The 20,225-nt window shown below is 47.0% G+C and overlaps 1 protein-coding gene and 1 non-coding gene across 3 annotated transcripts in view; one reads left to right on the forward strand and one right to left on the reverse strand.

The window, feature by feature from the left end:
* Nucleotides 1-13,154, reverse strand: SALL2 (spalt like transcription factor 2). The gene is made up of 3 exons (XM_014564464.2): nt 12,828-13,154; nt 4,314-4,631; nt 1-4,189 (listed from the first exon to the last, which is right to left on the reverse strand). The coding sequence occupies exons 1-3, from the start codon at nt 12,898-12,900 to the stop codon at nt 1,680-1,682; spliced, it is 2,901 nt and encodes a 966-aa protein (XP_014419950.1). The 5' UTR covers nt 12,901-13,154; the 3' UTR covers nt 1-1,679.
* LOC106730395 overlaps nt 9,029-20,225 on the forward strand; it is a 26,905-nt gene continuing 15,708 nt past the window's right edge. For both annotated transcript variants that reach the window (XR_004320550.1, XR_004320551.1), the window contains exon 1: nt 9,029-9,299. This is a non-coding gene — a transcript (uncharacterized LOC106730395). The remainder of the gene's footprint in view (nt 9,300-20,225) is intronic.

Raw genomic sequence — 20,225 nt, forward strand, 5'->3', positions numbered from 1 at the left:
TTTGGTTAAAACACCTTTAATGAAAAGGAAAGACACTACCATCTCCCTTGTCTGCTCTTCACATTTTACTATGTTAGGAAACTCTGGAGCCTACACCTTTGGAGAAGTCATCACTTAAGTCAGTCAATTGCAGAACCCTCACTCTCTCCTCAGAACTCCTGTACCAAATGATCCTATGTTAAGAGTAAATACTACATCTCATTACAAGTCAGAGAGGCAGGGAGGAGAGTGCCGGGAGCTCATCTCCCAAAGTCTGGGACTCTTAAGAACCAGACAGTGGCAAAGACATGCGCCCCCGCCCATGGTCAGGCAAAATGGGGAGGAAATGGACCTTGAGAGAGTAAGATGAGGAAGATACAAGGGGCCAGGGAATAAAGGAAGGAGTTATCTAAAACTAGAGCACACTAGTGCTAGGAAATCCCCCATGACCCATGGTGCACTGTTGCACACTAAATCATCATTAGTCTAAAAGAACATTCGTAAGACCTAATCAAGAACTTGAGGCCCCCTCCCTTACAGCATGCCCCTTCCTTAACCACATAGGTTCTCAGCCAGCCCTCTGCTTTGGTAACACTCTTCAACTCCATTATTCCTTCAACTGCCCTCCCTCATCAACAGTGCTTGTTAAAGATACGAACTTCACATTTCCTTCTCAAAAATATCCCATGGGAGACCCCTTGGCAAGAAATCCACTTGTTCCCTAACTTTGAGAGGCAAAGATGAAGGATATGAGAGGCTGGAAATGTCTCAGCAGATCAATCAGCCAATTTTGCGTTAATGTGACTAAGGCACATTAGTGCCCTGCTACTGGGAAGAGTGTCCTATGCCCTTCGTTTCTCCCTCCTCCCTGAGACTGAGCCACCAGATACAGAAATTGTTACATCTTCATTGTTGGCACCTTCTGGAGCAGGGGGAAGGGGACGGAATGTACAATTTGTTACTTTTCTTCTGTGATGGGTTTCTCAGGCACTGTCTTGGATGCAAGAGACCGAAAAGGGAAGGAGGGGCTCTCTTCTCCTGGGCTTCTCTGGATCCCATTGCTGGAGGCAACTTCCCAGCCACAGTTCCCAGGCCCAACAGCACTGGTGGTACAGGGCCTGAAGTGGTAGTGGAGCTGGAGATGGAGCTGGAAGTCTAGGGCTTGGTGAGTAGGTCACTTGACAGGAAAGCTGTGTCCTGGTTCCAAAAAGACAGGGGGCCCACCCTCACCAGCTGGGCAGGAATTCCCTGGGACAAGAAGTCCTGCAGGTTGACCTGGTCACCAGAGAGGAGTGGCACTAGGCCCTCCAGGGACAGCTGCTGGCCCCTTTGGGCTGGGCTGTAATTCTGAATGTGGGTGCTCAGTACACCTGCCAAAGGGAAAGGGAGAGGGAGGAGAGGGTAGACGGGTCATCCCCAAGGAGGCTGGATAGGGTTCTCGTTGGGAATGTGAAAGCTGTAGAGAATCTATTTTTCTCAGGTACAACGAATGAGAAGGGAAGAAAAATTTCTCAGGGGGCCATCCCCCTGTGAACATAATGATTTCAAAGCTCAGGATTTAGAGAAAAGCCACTAGGGACATAGCACATAAGAACTCAGAAAAACAGACAAATAAGGGCACATAGCTCTTGGAGGTCCTTCAACAGAACTCTCAGTTTCTGCCCTCTGGGTCAAGGGGCAGCAGGTACCAAAAACCAGGCTCATGGGATTGTGGGGTCATCCTTCCGGGGAAAGGGAGGAAGCCCTGGGGAAGTGATGGAGGGTGAACAGCCTGCAACCAAGGAGAGAGCAGCAATATTCTGAGGGCCGTGGGGGGCAAAGGGCTGTACCTGGTGGTGAGCCAGCAGCATATGCTTCTTGAGGGTAGCCCGCTCAAGGAAGCCCTGCCTGCAGAAAACACAAGTGAAGAGCGGCCCCTCCTTGGGGTGGGCTTTCTGATGCTCCTCCAGACCTGCCTGGGTGGGAAAGGTCTGGCCACACACCTCACAGGCTTTCCTGCTGCTGCTCTCTCCCGGCTCCTTTCTCATCGCTTCCTGCATGCTCAGCTCATCCACCAAAGTGGTACTGCTGCCTTCCCCTTCCAGGACCAGAGCTGACGCTGGGCTGGAGCTCCTCTCCAGTTTGCTCCCCTCCTCTGCACCTCCTGCAACATCACTGCCTCCCTGCTCCATTGGCTGGGTTTGATCCAGGCTGTCGGGTGGTGGCAGTGGCGGTGGCGGCAGAGAAGGCTGGTGAATTGCTTTCTCATTGCTGTCCATCTCCTTCCCAGCTGTGGCCGCTGCTGCCACGGTCCCCACTTCGTCTTCTGCCCCAGAGGCCTCTTCTGAATCACCTCGCACTGATATTGCCTTCTCACCTCCACTCTCAGAGCCTCTCCCTGCCAGGGAATCTTCATCAGTCACGTCTTCCTCTTCTTCTTCATCCTCTTCCTCCTCTTCGGATAGCTCCTCTTCTGGGGATGGTTGCTGGGACGGCTGCTGGGGGAAGCTCCCTGCCCCGGAGACTGCAGATTGCTCAGAGCCATTCTCCTGGGCAGCTCCCCCGCCTTCAGGGAGCGTGGTCCCACCGTTGGGGATCTGGCCCCCCAGGTGCATCCGAACATGCTGCTGCAGAGTGACAGCATTGGTGAACTTCTTCTGGCAGATAGGACAGGAGTTTTGGGCCCGGGCAGCTGGACTGGCCTTGTGGCCCACAAAATGTGCACGCAGATTGCCCCGGGTAGAGAAAGCTCTGCCACACACTTTGCATTTGAAGGGCCGCTCCCCTCCATGTTGGCCGTAATGCAGGCGCAGCGCTCGGGGACAGCTCAGCACCCGGAGGCAAATGACACACTGGTTAGGTCCAGATGAGGCTGAGGACGAAGTTGCAGGGGCAGAGGTGGCGGGGACTCCAGAGGCTGTAGAGGCCGCTGCCACGGCTCCTTGACGGTCAATCTTTTCTACCAGCTGCTGCAGCTTCGATGTCTCAGACGGGGAGGTCCCCAAGGGCTCCAACACATAAGGGAAGGGGAAGCTACCGGTGGACTTGAAGTGGTTGGTAAGCAGTGCCCAGCTGGGAAGCGAAGTCACCAGCTTACTTAGCTGCATGCGGGTGGCTGGGCCACTTTCTGCCACCCCAGTGATGGCCGAGCCCTCACTCCCAGGTGGGGTGTTCTCATCAGCTTTACTCTTTGGCTCTACCGCTTTCATGAGCACGAACTTATTGAAAGCAGGGAGCGCAGGAGCCGTGGCCGTGCCCGCACCGGTGGAGAGCAGCGTCAGGCTCTCTGTGGCACTGAGAGCCGTGGTGGAGGCCACCAGAGGCTTGCGTTCCACCCCACCGCCTGGCATGGCCCCCTCCTCCTCGGCCTTCTCTGGCGGCACGGACATACCGTAGGGCAGGCCGCTGCTGGTGATGACGTAGTCTAGGTGCTCTGGCACCGGGTGAGGGTTCATCTGCACATGGGGGTACTTCTCACGATGCCGGTGGAAATGAACTTTGAGGTTGCCGCGCGTGGTAAAGCGGTTGCCGCAGACGTTACACTTATAGGGCCTCTCACCTGTGTGAGAACGCAGGTGGATCTGCAGGGCGCTGTCACTGCCAAATACTTTGGCACAGAAGCGGCATTTGTGCCGTCCACCAGGCTTCTCCAAGGGACCCATCACTTCCCCATAGCCCAGCTCACCACTTCCATTCTTTGGCTTCAGGAGCCCTGGGGAGGCAGCAGCCTCGAGGCCCCGGGCTGCCCCCAGACACTGTGCGGCTAGCAGTCCTGTGGTGCCTGGGAATGCTAGATGAGGTGAGGCAATCAGCTGGTCTGTGTTGCCTGGCAGGGCCGGGGAAGGGGCTGGGGTGGGTTTGTGGCTTCGCCCAGCCCCTCCAGCAGAAAAAGGGTGCTGTGACCCCAGTGGATGGTAAAGGTGGAAGAAAGCCTGCTTGGGTGTTTCTGCCCCTGAGGAGGCAGAGGTAGAGGAAGGTGCCAGCGTCTTGCCAGTCTGGACAGGCTTGATGGGGCTGAAGAGGGGAAGCAGGGGCTTAGTGGAGGAGGCAGTCCCTGTCCCAGGTAACTCTGAGGGGCTGGAAGGGGTGCCCACCGTCTGGCCTAAGGAGCCAAGCAGCAGCACCTGCCGGCAGATTTGCTCAGTCATCTGCATCTGATGGATCTGCCGCTGCTGCAGCACCCGGAGCTCTTCCAAGATCAGAGGGATGTTCAAGTGGCCACTGCCTACACCTGGGGGCGGAGGAGGAGGAGGTGGAGGAGGAGGGGGGTGCAGGGGTGGATTCTGGCGGTAACGGGGTTGCTCCCAGCTTAGGGCTGGCCAAGATCAGGCCCCCACCTCCCCCAGCTGCTGTACCTGTGGCAGCGACAAGAAAGTGCCCAGAAGACTCCTCTCCCCTCCGCTCTGGGCCCCAGGTGGGATCTGTGGGAACAGAGGCCCCGGAATCCGAGGGGTTGCTGTGTTCTGCCTCCATGACCTGGGGACTATTGTGGCCCTCAGGCCGGGGTTCAGAAGATGTCGAAGAGTTGTTGGGGTTCTCCTGGCCCCCAATTATCACCATAACAGGGGGCTCAGTAGAACATGCGTTCTGGTGGGCGAAGAATTCAGTTGGGTCAGTGAATTGTGCGCAGCACTTGGCACAGACTTGGGGGTGGTCCTCCTCGCTAGCATCACCTGGGGAGAAGACAAGGAGAGAGCGTGGGTAGTGCGGTTGGGGTGGGTATACAGAGGCTCTAATTAACAACGAGCCCAGTAACCGCTAGTTGGGGGTGGGGAGATGAGCTCACCATCAGGCGGTGCAGAAGGCTACTGCTCAGTGCTGACCCGCCTGGCCAGGAGACACCCCGGCACCCTGTGCCAGGGAGCAGGGAGGAAGAGGAGACAGGGGGAGGGAGGGGGCGCGGGCATGCACAAGCGACTCCCTTCTCCTCCACCGCCCCCCCCCCGCCCCAGGCCAAAGGCGGGACCAACGACTGGGTGTGAGGAGCCGGTCCTATGTAGAGAATCGTGCATTTCATCTCGTCCACCGAAAAGTCCTTCCCCCCGCGCGTCCCCTCCGCCCCCACCCCTGCCCAGGCTGGGCCCTACCGCACCTCCAAGCTCCGCCGGCTCCCCGCAGGGCCCCCCGAGACGAGAGTTCCTCCCGGCTTCGTGCGCCATGGTTGTGCGGGAGGTGGAAGGCCGGGGGTAGTGGGAGACAATGGGAATCTGGATTGGGGGAGGCGGCAGTGGCGGCCGGGGCTGCGGCAGCCTCTGCGCCCAGCGGCCCAGACTGCAGAGATGGAGATCGGCGGCGGCGGGGCTGGGAGCCGCGGAGGAGGGGGAGGGGAACGAGGAGGCGCGGAGGAGGGGAGGAGCTGGAGCGAGAAAGCTGGGAGAGGGGAGATGGGGGAGGAGCTGCTAGGGAGGGGAGTCTGTGGGGAGGAGCTGCTGGGGAGGGAGGCGGGAGCTGGAGGAGGAGGAGGGGGGGGAGCGGGAGAAAGATGTGTGGGGGCGGGAGCCCAGAGCCCAGGAGGGTTTCCGGAGGCTCAGTGACAGGTGCTGTGGGACACGGTGGGGGTCCACCTTTCCTTGCCCTCTGCCAGCTCCCCCCATCTCCAGATGTCTTTGCCCAGGCCTGCCCCCACCCCCACCCCAGCAAGCTCAAGGGGGCACAGTAGGAAACTCAGCCTTGCTCAATAGAGCAAAGCGATAGGCTTCTCTTATTTTCCTTTGGATAAAGGATCCGCTGAGGCTGGAAAACATGGACTCCAGAGAGGGTGGTCTGATCTCAGAGGTCTGCGAGTCAGAGCGGGAGGGGAATCCCTGAACATCTACTGCTCATCCATACATACACCCCCCCAAACACCCCAAAATTTGTCCCCCTCTCCCACCGTATTCCCCATCCCCCCTCACAAAAGAAGTTTCTCAGGGTGGGAGGCTGCGAGGTAGAATTTCCAAGGAAGTCATTTCAGGACTCCTCTCTGCGGAACACTAAGCCCCTTTACTCCCCGTCTCTCCTCCCCCAGAATAATAGCTGAATGCGAGTTACTCCACAGATCACCCGGCCCACACTTAATTTAAAGAGTTTATGCTTATTTACGGAACTATCTCCTATTTAATACCCTCTTCTCTGCCCTTCTTCCTCCATTGTCCTTCTCTGGCAACACAGTTGGGTTTGGGGAGATGTGAGCCAGCAGAGGCCTACAGAGGCCCACCTAGCTCTAACCTGGGGGGAGGGGAGCTCCTCCTGAAACAATGGGAAAAATGCAGGACGAGCTACCAGGCAGCCTCTCAGCACATAAAGCCCCTTTTAGCCCCAACCTGGTTTGAATGCCTGGAAATGACTTAGCACCTGCTCCCTGGCACAGAGGTGGCCTCCTATTCAGAGGGGATAAGTAGGGGTAAGATGCCTCCTGGACCAGGTCCTCTGCATTTGCTTTCTACCTTGAAATGAGACCTAAGGGGTTTCCTGCTTCCTAAAAGAGCTTATCTTACTTATAGGAAGTGACCACAAGCCCTTACTTTTGTGGTTTGCCAGGGCATCGGTAAATCCACATTGTTCCAGTCCCACTTCTGTTCTTGCCTGTCTGGTAAACTGAGGCATAGTGGTCAGTAACACCATGCTAAGCCACCGTTTCCCTTTTTATAAAGTGATAATACTACAGGTATGCTCTCTTCCTCAAAGAAATATTGTGGGGATAAAAACCTTTAAAAACTCGACCAACAATACGTACACATGGGACTTTAAATTTTGGGAGGAGTCCCAATATTATGTATTAAAGAAATTACATTGTCAGTGACAAAGCGATTAAGCTAAAATACACATATACTGAAATTAGAACTGTTTTCCTGTTGTTTATGAATCATTCATTTCCGAGGCTGATATTGGCATATGTATGTCAAGGGAAGGGAGACCTTTTGACATCTACTTTCACTGAAACATTGTGTTGAATCATATTTTGAAACTTCAGATAATCACAAGGGCCTTAACATTGTGTGTGTGTGTGTGTTGGGGGGAACGTAATTAGGTTTATTTATTTATTCTTTAATGGAGGTACTGGGGATTGAACCCAGGATCCCGTCCATGATAATCATGCACTCTACCGGTTGAGCTATACCCTCCCCCCTAACATTGTGAATGATGTCTCTGAAACAGATGAAGTAGATGCTTCCAGGCCTGACCCTTGCAATGAGGGAGGTGGTTTCTGTTTCAATTATGGCAAGTCACAGGTTAATGCAATGTTGTTTATTTTCACACATGAGGAAATTGAAGCTTGGAGAGGTTAAATGACGTTTCCAGGTCCACACAGTAGTTCAGTGAAGCCAGCATTCAGAATTTTGACTCCTGTATCCAGTGCTTTCTCAAGCACATCAACATGGTGTGGCTTCCCTAAGCTAGAGAAAGGGCCCTGTGTGGCTCCTATCTGCCATTTGCTCTCTGGCCTCAGTAAGGGAGAGGGAATCAGATGGAAGCTTTCTACTGAGCATTTGTTAATTAGCATTGAACATTTGATATCAAGTTGCTGTTTTGTCAAGTCTTCCGACAAGAAAAAAAATCCTTTTCTTTTCATCTTCTCCTGGGAAACACTGTCCCCTTTCTTGCTCTTTAATGAAAGTTGCTTTCTGATGCGTAATTTGATCCATGCTCTTCTTTAAGGTAAATTTAGTCCCTGGTGAAAGGTGACGGATCAACAGCCACCTGTAAGAGGAACCCTCTATTTCTCAGCACTTTGCACTCAATGCCTATCCTGAAAAGGGGGGCAGGATTCTTAGGCAGACATGAATGAAGCCATAAACACAGGAATAAACTAAGCTGGTAATGGTGTCCCTAGATAGCAGATAAGGGGAGGTAAGCTATCCTGGGTCACATGCAAAGTCTGGGATGGACGTAGGACTGAGACCTGGACATGCTTGTTTAGATTTATAAAGAGCTGAAATGACAAGGAAAAAGGAAACCAGGTGACTCTCTAAACCTGGTGGCGCATCAGACTTGGGAGAGAATGGCTGGGAGAACAAAAAGAAAAATAGGTGAGTAGCAGGGTGGTAGGGTTGAACAGAGGTTCTCAAACTTTGCTGCCCATTAGAATTACTGGGAGAGCTTTTAAAAATCCCAAGGGCCAGGTTGTAACCCAGATCAATTAATTCAGATTCCCTGAGGGTGGGATTTAAGCATCAGTGTTTGTAAAGCTCCTCAAGTGATTCCAATGTACAGCCAAGGATGAGCCCCGCAGTACATATCAGAGGCGTGCCCTCCCCATCAAACCTTCTCACAAATCGTATCTGTGCTCAACTTGGCCAAAATTAGGAAGTAGGCAAATGAGTTGCTCGAAGCTAAATCTTCCCGTCAGGTTCCCTCTCTACTCTGTCCAGAGCCACACTTTGGCTCTCTTGCATCCTGCGTCCATGAACAGAATTTGATATGATTTACACCTGACTGTGAACTTAAGTGATTGTATTGCCTTTCCCAGGGTATGTGCATCTTTAGCCATATTTCCAATTGTAAAATGAAAGGTTTTGTTCTACACAGAGTTCAACCATCATCCAGCCACTAAAGAAACAAAGCACACTATGTAAGGCCCTGCCTAAATTTACTGTTAATGTTGAACCAGCACCAATTGGTAGTGTTCATAATTGAGTTGTCTGTAACTGCTGCTGTGGGTACTTCTAAGGGAGAATGTTTCATCTTCTCTTCCTCACTCCTCTCTCCTAAGTACCTACTCATACTCCTCTGCCACCCACACCTAGTGAGTGGCCTGTGCAACACAGTGGACATCTGGTGCTAAGTGAGAAAAACTATATTTATTTCCAGAATAGGAATATCTTAGATCAAACACAAAAAGGTTTTTTTTTTTTCAATAGTCATTTTCTGACATCAAAGGACTCAGCACTTAACATGGACTCCACACCATCTTACAGATCTGACCCTCTTACCAAGTACAGTGATTAAAAGTGCCAGCTCTGAATCAAACAGACCTGAGTCCAAGTTCCAGCACTTTCTAATCTTCGTGACCTTGGGAATGTTTCTTAATTTCTCTAAGGCTTGGATTTCTTTTAAAAATGGGGGGATAGTCACAGAAAAGGAATGAAATTCTTGTACATGCTACAATGTGGATGAGCCTTGAAAACATTGTGCTAAGATGAAATGAGCCAGTCACAAAAGCATAACTGTTACATGATTTCATTATACGAGATACCTAGAATTGATAAATTCATAGAGATAGAAAGTAGAATGGTGACTGCCAGTAGCTGGCAGCGTGGGATGAAGGCGATGTGGAGTTACTGTTTAATGGGTATAGAGTTTCAAGTTTTGCAAGGTGAGAGAGTTCTGGACATGGATGGTGGTGATGGCTGCCCAATGTTGTGAGTATACTTAACGCCACTGAATTGTATGCCTTAAAATGGTATATTTTGTCATGTATATTTTCCTGTAAATTCTAAAAAAAAAAAAAAATTAATGGAAGTAATAATAGCAGAGTTGGGAGGAATGAACAAGAGGGAATACATACAGGGCCTGGCATGGGACCTGACAAATAGTAAATGCTCTGCGGATATTAACGATGAATGCTATTATTCAAAGGCTAAACGTTGAATCCCTGGGAGAAGACTGGACTTGCCCAAGGTCACAAAACTTCCGAGTCCATGCTGGATTAAAAAACCAGGATTTCTGCTTCCTTATTCAGGGCGCTCTTGCACCATGAGTTACTTTCTATCTACTCAGGAATGTTTTCTTTTTGACCCAGGGGTCCTTAGGGCTGAAAGGCTCAGGACTGAACACCCTGAGAGACGATGCTTTTTACTTCCAGCTATAAAGAGAACAGAACCCTCAAAACTCTATATTTTTGCCTTCCTTCCCCTTTTGCTGCTCTTGCTGTCTGGCAACCTCCATTTCTCCCTCTAGATCTGTTTGGCTGTTGTCCTGGTTTCTCCTTCTCACTAAATATCTGGGTTTCTGATCATTTCTTTTATTTCCCAGATGTACTAATTTACATCTTCCCTATTCACATCCCTTATGGTCTCGAATCCAGATTTCTAGACTCTGTAGGGGAGAGAGAACATTTTTTTTTTCTCTCCAGAGTTTTTAAGTAAATAGACTATTTCCTTCTCATCACTTATGTGCAATAACTATTCTGTTAGGTTTTGGTGTACTGGTTAGGGAAGCTGAGCAGAAACAGGGCTGGAAAACAGGTTTTTCAGACTGTGTCTTGGTAATGTCTTAGGTCACTGCAGAGATGAGGCTTTTAAAATGTGCAACAAAGCCTCAGCATTTGCTTGTCACATATGGTAAACATTGCCTAAAAGAAGGCAAAGACTCCTGGAAACCTTAGTGGCACCCTCGCCTACTAAATAAATGTCTGCGGATATTCATGATGGTACCCATGGTTTCATGGGTACACCGGTAAAAGGACACACATAAGAGCCCCCAAATAAGAGCCCTCCCTACCTAATTCTGGGGCATGCAGAACAAGAAAATGTCTCTGGGGTAGAAGGAAAACTCAGGAGCCTGAAGATCACATATGCAAATAGAAACCCTATTTATATATCTTCTAAGAGCAGAAAGGAATTTTAGATTTGATCAAATATTAGCTACCTCATCTTACAAATGAGACCCAATGACAGTCCAGGTCATGCAAGTAGCCCAGGATATTTCACTCTCAGGAAAATTCTGAACAGAAAATCCTGAGGCTTTCTTAAGGCAGATCTTTCTTAAGGTTACTATTGCTTTCTTGCTCCTTACATGTGCGTTTCTGACTTTTACGGTTCAAAGGCAAAATTTCAACTGAAATTTGTTGCTGCCATTGGGTTCCAGCCTGCACAGTTTCTATGGGGATGGCTTTGTAGCAGCATCCCTGTGCCCCTGAATGTTCACAGCCCCAAGCGAGAGCTATAGTTCAAGGGGCTTGAGAATCCACTCAGGGCAGTTGTGGAAGATTTCTTGTGACTCCCTCCCAGATTTTTCTCAGCAGTGGTATGGGGATTGGGTGAGCTGAAGGTACAGGGAGATGAGGGGAGAGGATTGGAGAGGAGAGGCCTCTGGGGTGGAAGGGATTCAGCATTGTTCCACAATCTAACCAGCAGGGGAGCAGGACTGTAAGGCATCTCTGAGGCTCTGGGGGGAAGTCTCCTGTAGAGCAGGAGGAGGAAACATCCGGCCTGCAGCAGCATTAAGGAGGGTTAACGTGTCCCAGGAGGGAAGGATGCCACCAGCACGAACCTCTAAATATTGGCACAGTGGGAATCCCAGTAAAGCACTAACTTGAGGGGGGGATGTTTTTTACCCAAAACACTGTATGTCTGTTAAGGTTGTTTCATAGCACACAGTGCACTGATTTGATCTCAAGTCTTTTTTTTTTTTTATAACAGGTGCAAAGGTAAATTTAATCTATGATTTAGTTTTAGTCAATACAAATACATTATCCTAGGGCACACATCTTATAAAGAAATGCTTAAGTTCGCCAAGAGGCTCCTGTGCTTTATATACATATAAGACTAGTACCCACATATTAAGTAGTTATTGATGCTAGGGACGGTACCACAAGTATGAAGCACATATTTATGCTAGTTACTTTTCCAAGTGTATTGACATGTATTAGCTCATTTCTATTCTTACCATCATTTAATGAGGTAGCGAGTAATATTCATCCCTATTTTACAGGTGAGGAAACTGAGGCAGAAAGGCAAAGTAAACCAACCAAGGTTGCATAGCTAACCAAGTGGTAGAGCCAGGATTTGAATCCTGAAAAGTCTGGCTTCAGAACCCTTGTGCTTAATCCTACACTACATTGTCGGGTAAATCAACTCTTTGCTAAATAAATGGTTTATCCCTGGGCCAGAGCTTTCAAACTTTCACAGTGTGAACATACGTAGCCATATCAGATTGTCCAAAACTTGCTTGATCCTAAAAATGACCTGAACATTTGCAAAGATAGAGATTCCCAGCCTCTAGCCCAGATCTACCCACAATCTAGCAAGTTTGGAGGACCCTAATTTAGGTGGGGTGAGAAGCACCAGCCCTGAGTGTCACGAAGCCTAGGTTTTTGTCCTGACTATGCCTGTTTCTGAAACTTTGGGCAATGTCACTTCTCAATACCCCAGTTGCTCTGTTGGCTACCTCTTATTTACTGGAATGTTATAAGAATACATGAAAGTCTCCCCCTCATAAAGAAAATCTATTACTTAACAAACAGATGATAAAATCTTCATAATAGGATATGCATGTATTAACAGGCATGTTAACTCATACTTTTTTTTTTTTTCTTTTTTAAGCTTGGCCTCCCTTGAAGCACAAACCTAAGCCCCTCATCCAGACCTTTCCTCCAGCCTCTACCCAGGTGACACAGATACACACCCCAAACAGGCTGCATCTGACCGACATTAGCTCTCTCCCTCTGGGAGATCTGATCTGTTCTCTGCTCAGCCCAACAATGAGAAACTTTTTTCTCTTCTCCCTCAGGGGAACCTTCATGTTTATCCAATTCATTCTCTTGCAACCCAACTCTCCAGAAAGAAAAGGGGGGAAAAATCCCACCCCTGAGAGACGGTCTTCAGGTCTGAGGAGGTTACTTAGCAACGGCACAAAGACCAGTGAGCAAAGGGGGACCTGGGGAGAAAACTCTTGGGTGGGGAGACAGAGCCAGTTTGAAAACTCCATTTCATCCAGAGAAAAACAACACGGAAAACACAAACAGAATCAACCCTGAGAAAAGCCAAGCGGGGCTTCTCCCCAGCACAGGTCACCTCCATACTCCCTGGATCTCAACTCCTTCCACCCCCCCGAGTGACCAAGTCCTCCCCCTGGTTTCGCCCATGGCCCGGGTGCCCTCCCCTTGCCCTGGCCTGACCCACACAGGCTTGGACTCAGGGCTCCCCCACCCCTCCCCAGGCACCCACCGTTCTCAGACGCGCTGGGACCTTCGCAGTCCGAGATTAACTGTTGGGGTTTCCGCTGCTTTCGCCGAGACATTCCCGGGTAGAGAGAGGTGGGATGGGGAGGGGCAACGCTCACTTAATCTTAACCGGGGTGACCTGGTCTGGTCTCCCCCTTGGGTCTGAAGCCAACTGATGCCTCTCCCCCAGTGCCAATCACTGTGAAGCAGAGACGGTCTCCCTTCCCAGGGACAGACAGACGGACGTGCGCGCTCTCTCTGATTCCCTGTCCCTGACTCTCTCTCTTTTTCTCTCTCAATCTCTGCAAGTCTTTAAAGGGGAGACGCCCCCTTTTTTTTCTTCAGCTTCTTCCCTACGCTTCTGCAGCTCCCATTGTAAAAGCAAAAATCCTAATCTTTCCGCACACTCTTTTCTTTTGTACTGCAGAGGAAAGGATTTAACCCTCTCCTCCCTGCCAGGGCTCCGGGCCTCTCCCCGAGTTGTCTGTTTAGAAAATGTCCCTCGGTTGTTCCTCTAACTCTTCCTCCAAGATCTTCACAGTGTTTTTTGGTTATTTCGTGATTCTGTGCCACCTTGTTTGATGATGTGACTGTTTCAGGGGTGCAAGCTGAAATGAGAACTTTCTGGTATATCCTTATTATAAGGCCAAGACGACCTGTCGTCAAAAATGAGGATGTGAAAGCCTGGCAAAAAGACTGAGTAAAAACGTTATGTACATGACGTATTTTGAGTATTACATCTCTTGAGATTAGCACAACAGGTTTTACTACTCCTATTTATAGATGATCCTCTTTATAGATGAACCAAAAGACTCAGTGAGGTTAAGTAACCTACCTAAGGTTGCACAGCTATGATGTAACAGAGGCAGGCCGGGAAGCCAGGTCTGCCTGACCGTAGTCTGGCGTTTTCCCCCTCTCTATATTGTTAAAGGTATAACATGCCACCAGACTCCTAGCATAAAAAAAAAAAAAAGTGATTGATCTTAATGAATCGAATTTCATTTAAAACAGCAACAGGATTAGTGGCTTTTCTGTCTCTCCCACTCCTGTCCAGCTCCCAGAGTTGAAGGGAGGCCACCTTTGAGAAGATGATAGAGATGAGCTCCCTGGTACTGCAGAGTGGGAGCTACACGGAGGCATTTTCAGCTCAGTTTTATGGGGTGGGGGTGGGGGTGTTAGGTTTGTTTGTTTGTTTGTTTGTTTGTTTAATGGAGGTACTGGGGATTGAACCCAGGACCTTGTGCATGCTAAGCCTGTGTTCTACCACTGACCTATACTCTCCCCAAACTTTCCAAAATGTAACGGACTCTCCAGTAAATTTGTGAGCTCTCTGTAATATGTTCTCACAGATGCTGAAAACAATTGTCAAGGGTTCTGTGGAAAGAATTTTCCTGTGGATATAAAGTTTGACCTTTAAGAATTCCTTCATCTCCAGAATACATCCTTTGGCAACCAACCAGGGCTCTCTTTCCTCAGCCTGCATACTTAAGGGTGATTCGTTTATTGTTCCTTAATCTCTGGTCTTGCTGTTCCTACCTGAATTTGAGTAATACTATACTACTGGGCATGTTACATCCAGATATGCCCTATCTTCTAGCTCTAATGCCTAGGTCTTCTTCTTTTAACTGTATTTCCATTTTACTCTTCTGGCTTAGATGAGAAGCATCTGAGACACCATCAGGCAGGCAAAGTGGGAATTATTTTCCCCTTTGGAGTTTAGTGATGTAAATATCTGGTGGCTGTGTCTTCAAAGAATAGTGAAGCTCACTCACAGTTTTGGGTACCAACTTGAAGTTTCCTTTGTTTTTTCCTTTATACAAGCCTGGGCTAGTTCGGCAATACCAAGAAAGGGAGAGAGAGAGACCACAGATGGTAGGAGGATTGCTGGTGAAAAATGAGGCAGGTACCCCCATCTGAAGAGATTTGGGAGGCACTCTGATCTTTGCTTTGGAGTTCACTGAATCTCCATTATTTTCCCAGTCTCCTGGGGTCAGGACCTTGAGTAGCTCCCTCGTGGTCTACCCTTGGAATGCTTGCTGTCACTGTCTGATTCATCCTGTTAACCTCCCTGTGGTAGACAGATGCAGTTATCACTCAGTTGTGGGAGGGGAAACGGGAACACTGAGGCCAGGAAAGTTTCTAATTTCTCGGTGAAATAGACTGGGTTTTGCACCTTGTCATTCCACTGTTTCCATCATATACTTCCTTTTTGAGGACAGGAAATGACAGAAGGAACATAGCTTTCTGCTTTTCTCAGGAGTCTGCAGATCTCCGAGGGCAGATCTGGGGACCCAGTATTCATCTCCTTCCTGAGTCTTGTCTGTCTGATGTTTTCCTCTTTTGGTCCACCCTCCTTCTTGCTGGCCTTATTGTGAAAGGACGGGCTCTTTCCCCTCCTCTCCTTTCTTCCGCCCTCCCCCATTTACCATTTTTTCCCTTTTACCTCTCCGCTGTGGCCTCTTGACCTCCCCACAGAGTTACAAAAGTAAAATCCTTGAAGAGATGCTGCTGTGGGAATGTTAATGAGCCGTCCCCACAAAGGGGCAAAGGCTTTACTTCACTGAGTTGGAAAAAAGCCCCTTTGAAAAGGGGTTTCTGTGTGTGGTGAAGTGGAGAGGGGAGGGGAAGGAAAGAGGGGGAGGGAGAGGGAGAAAAGGGAGGGAGAGAAAGAGCTAGAGAGTGAAAGAAGGAGAGGGGGAAATGAGAGAGAAAGAGAGAGAGAGACAGAGAGAGAATTAGCAGCAGAAGAGAATATTAAAGCAACACCTTTCTTTCTTCAAATGGTGATTTAACTTTTGGAAAATGTTCCAAGGTCATTTGACCTTGTAAACTAAGCATTTACGTTCCCAAGAAGCTGAAGAGGCACTCAGGGGCATTGAAGATAATAAAGGATAGGAAAAAGGGACTTGTCCTGGTACCCTACCCCCAGTTCCTTCCCGTGTGGGGAGCCTGAGAGTCTCCAGGGGGAATCTTCTAGTTGGGGGAGTTGGTGGTGAAGATGAGCTCTTTCTTCCGGCTCTGTGATTCCTTCTTATGATATCTTCTAATTTGTTCAACATTTTCTATTTTTGCTCCCCTATTGGCTATTAGCCCTTAAATTTTTTTCTCTTCAGGAATAGTTTAAAGTACTATTTACAATGTGGAGCCAATTTTCAAGCCAGACCACTCTAGCATAATCTGTATCCTTCATTTGTGAGCACAGGTTGCCTCTGAACTAGTGAAAATGGATATGAAGGTGCAGTTCATTTCAAAATTAACGTCCTTAAGAAGGAAATGTATGTTGCTGCTTTTTTTTTTAAATTGAAGTATCATTGAATGTTGTTGCTTTTTAAAGAAAGCCAGATGTTATGTTTGACTCTCAGAGATTTTTCTACACATCGTTCTGTGATATCAGCACAACACTCCAGTTAAAGCAGCCCAGAGCTGAGAGGAACGAAGAGAAGGTGACTGGAATGAGATCCTTGGAAGAGAAAGAAGAGGGGCCAGTCTGGGATGCTAATTCCCAGAGCTCTGTACCCTTGTACACTCCCCTGGACTCACTGAAGTCACATGGGGGAATTTATCAAGAACTCCCATTTCTAGCCTCCACCCCTGATCTACTTAATCTGAATCTCTGGGGGTGAGGTCCAAGATTTTCAAACAAGCTCCTAAATGATTCTTTCCCAGAGTCAAGTATAAGACAACTGAGCTTGACTGTTGGTGTCTAAACCAGGGGCTCTGGGTTCCTAGGGGACTGCAGTGTTGTTGCAATGGAATCCCTCTACACAGGAAGGGAGCCTAGCCTGTGGCCCCAATAAATAACATGCCTCTCAAATATATGTATTGCTGTTGGCCAAATGTTTGTTGATGTTACTGAGATTCATATACTTTTTGTTTTACTTTTTTTTTATTGAGTTATAGTCATTTTACAATGTTGTGTCAAATTCCAGTGCAGAGCACAATTTTTCAGTTATACACGAACATACATATACTCATTGTCACATTTTTTTTCCCGCTGTGAGCCACCACAAGATCTTGTATATATTCCCTTGTGCTATACAGTGTAATCTTGTTTATCTATTCTGCATATGCCTGTCAGTATCTAGAAATTTTGAAATCCCGGTCTGTCCCTTCCCACCCCCAACCCCCTTGGAAATTCATATACTTTTAAGTCATTGAAAAGTGTTAAAACTCATAGTGGCTTTTGCCCTAAAAATACAATGATAGTCATGTGGGCGTCCAGGCAAGTTTTTGGTATTTCATTCAAGGCTTCTCTCAGGACAATACTCTGCTCTTAGCATTCCTCGTTTTCTAGTTTGTAGAAAAGCAGGCACTGTGAAAAGTTTTCCTCTACCTTCCTAAAAGTTAGACTCCCATGAGGAATTTTATTTCAGTTGCAAGAGAACTAAGCTAGGAATCTAGAAACATATGTAACCTTTTTATTGATAACCATAATCACAGCTAATCATAGCTTGGGTGCATTCTACGTGCCACAACCTTTGATTACATGGTCTCATTTAATCCTTAAAATAACTGCAAGGGAAGCATTATATAATCCCCATCTTAGACAAGCAGAACACCCCATTTTATAAATGGAGAAATTGAGGCATAGAAAGGCACGGTAGCTTTCTTGTTCAAGGTCTTACAGCTGATAAGTGGCAGATTCAAATTTGCCCAAGCAAGGCCCAATTGGACAGCCTGTGCTTTTTTCCACCACAATGTAACAATTTATTGCCACCCCACTGCTTTCTGCCTCTGTTATACGCCTCACTTTCTGGCTGCAGACCTGGAGGATGACTTAGAACTTTCAACTTCCAATGAAAAGCTGAAGACTTACAAATAAACATCTACGACAAATTATGGCTCTTATAATTACATGTACTACCCCACATTCTTTGTCTTGCTAGCATTAAGGGAGTAGAGCAATAAAGAGTAAGGGCAAAGTGCCCTTTCAAAACTTTATTAAATAAGAAAGCATTGGCAAGCAATCCTTGGTCTTATTAGATGATTTCCGCCTGGCCTCTTTCAGGTGGCAGTTGCCATGGTGTTTTAGGGGCAGAGGGAGGGAGAGAAGATCAGGAGGGTCATTCAGACTGAGCCTTGTCTGGTGTTTCTTTTCAGACTTTATTCTGCAAAGGACGGCAAGAATTGAAACATTCATAAGAGAAAGGATAGAAGTTATTCTTTTTGCTTTCCTTGGTTTTTCTGTGTTACTCAGGTTAAATAAAGGGGAAACTGATTTTGTGAAGAGGTCAAGGTAGTGGAACAGGGAAGGGTAGCTGTGGGGGAAGGGCCATGAGCCTAACAGGCAGTGGGGAGGAGCCTAGAGTGGGGGTGGGGAGGAATACGTGGGTTTGTGTTTTCAGGGGAGAAATAATAGGAACAATTTGCTAAAGTTCTGGGGATCTTGAGATTGGTCATTTGAAAGAAAATCAACAAATCAACAAAGGATGAAAGAAAATCAATGAATCAACAAATGAGGTACAAATACAAATAGTGAGGGTAAGGGGGGTGGAGCATGATGACAAAGGGAAAAAAAAGAAAAGATAAACCAAGCTGTGAGAAAGGAAAACAAGTCAGAGTGATGGGAAAGAAACAGTTAAGTCACAGAGGAAAGTCTTTGGAGGAATACAAACAAATGGATTGAAGTATGTCAGAAAATATGAATAACTGACAACCTGTAGTAGAAACATGGTCAGAGCTTTCAGGAGGAAACTTTAAGAAGAGGAACAAGTGGACTTTTAAGGACTTTGGACCGAGAAAGGGCCACAGGGATCATCTCCAAATCTCACTTTTCAGATAAGGAAACTATGACCAAGAGCGGTTAAGTGACTTTTCAAAAGCTTCTCCTGAACCAGATCTTATCTCAGGGACTTGCCCTTTGTCTACACCATGAAACTGGAGAATAAATGGGAAGAGGCAAGAATGAGCGGTAACCCAAGCATAAGTAAAAATTTAAAAGTTAGATCTTAATTTCTCCATGTTCTCTAGAATTTATGAACTTTCTTTTCTTGTGGGGACCATTGTGTTTTAGGAGCCAAGTCCATTCTGATAACTTCATACTTTAAACGATTTCAGTCAAATAATAATAATCCCTTCCCCACATTGGAACCATTCCCAGGAAAGGAATACTTCAGTGACTAATATAAGGATTGAGAAACATTTTGATGATGCCAATTGATTCCTAATTATATTTTAAGTGCAAATCCTTTAAATCTGCCCTTGGTAGAGTTTATTCATTCACATTCATTTATTCAACAAATATTTTTAAAGCATTTACTATGTGCTGAGTACCTAGTACACAACAGATAATAAAGCAAATATCCAGTTTATTATTATGCAGCTATTTTGTAATTACTTGGACTTCAATCTTTTGGTATAACTCTTTGTTATTTTTTAAACATTTTTAAATTTCTAAATTATACCACTGCTTTATTCCTCATCCATAATTAGGGTAACCCCAGGATTCTTAGGGACTTCTTTTTTCTTTTCTTTTTGTTGGGGAAAATAATTAGGTTTGTTTGTTTGTTTGTTTATTTTTAAGTGGAGGTACTGGGGATTGAATCCAGGACCTTGTGCATGCTAGGCATGCACTCTGTCTTTGAGTTATATCCTCTCCCTGCTTAGGGACTTCTGATGTGGCTCCTCATTTATCCTGGAACTGCTCATATGGCCTCAAAATGAGCCAGGACCCATGGTTCTCATGGTGTTTATTAGAGTTTACTCTAAAAGACAGTTTACTCTAAAAGATAGAGCAAAATAAGGAGAGCTGATGGGCAAATCAAAGCCAGAATCCTTGAGGAGAGATAGGATGAGCTGAAGATCTCAAAGGCAACCTGCTAGTCCAAGCAGGCTGGAATAGGATAGCAAATGAGTTAACAGAGAGAGGAGCTAAGAACTGGAAGGATTGCCGTGAATGTTGACTTTATTGGACTTGTGGGTTTGAGGTGAATAGCAACTAGCTTAAATATGGAATTTAAAGATGTATGGTGTATATTGTGGAGAATTTTGTGCTTCTCTTCAATGAAGCATTTTAATGAGACTGAATGACAACATGCTACTTATGTGATTTAATAATTATACACTTTTGATTCATTATTCTTTGTCCATCTTAAAGTGCTATGTACTTTTCTGGACCCCATGATCATCCTAATCCCACAGAATCTAACATGAAGTTCAGGAATTTACTACACATGTTGTGAATGCTCTCTCTCCTTTCTTTCTCTTCCTTCCTTTAGATAGATAGATAGACACATATCTATGTCTATATATCTGTGTATATATGTATATTATCTTCCTCTCTCTCTCTCTCTCTCTCTCTCTCTCTCTCTCTATATATATATATATACACACACACATAGAGAGCAGGATAAAAATATCTTTTAAAATGTATATGCTAAGATAAGGAGAGGGGGTCAGTGGA

Source organism: Camelus ferus, chromosome 6 (genome assembly GCF_009834535.1).
Source record: "Camelus ferus isolate YT-003-E chromosome 6, BCGSAC_Cfer_1.0, whole genome shotgun sequence".
Classification (NCBI taxonomy): domain Eukaryota; kingdom Metazoa; phylum Chordata; class Mammalia; order Artiodactyla; family Camelidae; genus Camelus; species Camelus ferus.

What these genes read in the sequence shown, in the direction of transcription:
- SALL2 (XM_014564464.2), bottom strand. Translation starts at nt 12,900, where the DNA reads ATGTCTCGGCGAAAGCAGCGGAAACCCCAACAGTTAATCTCGGACTGC. An exon ending in TCCCAGCGCGTCTGAGAACG is followed by an intron (nt 4,632 to 12,827) that starts GTGGGTGCCTGG and finishes TCTTCTCCCCAG; the next exon opens with GTGATGCTAGCGAGGAGGAC. An exon ending in CTTTCTTGTCGCTGCCACAG is followed by an intron (nt 4,190 to 4,313) that starts GTACAGCAGCTG and finishes CTCCGCCCCCAG; the next exon opens with GTGTAGGCAGTGGCCACTTG.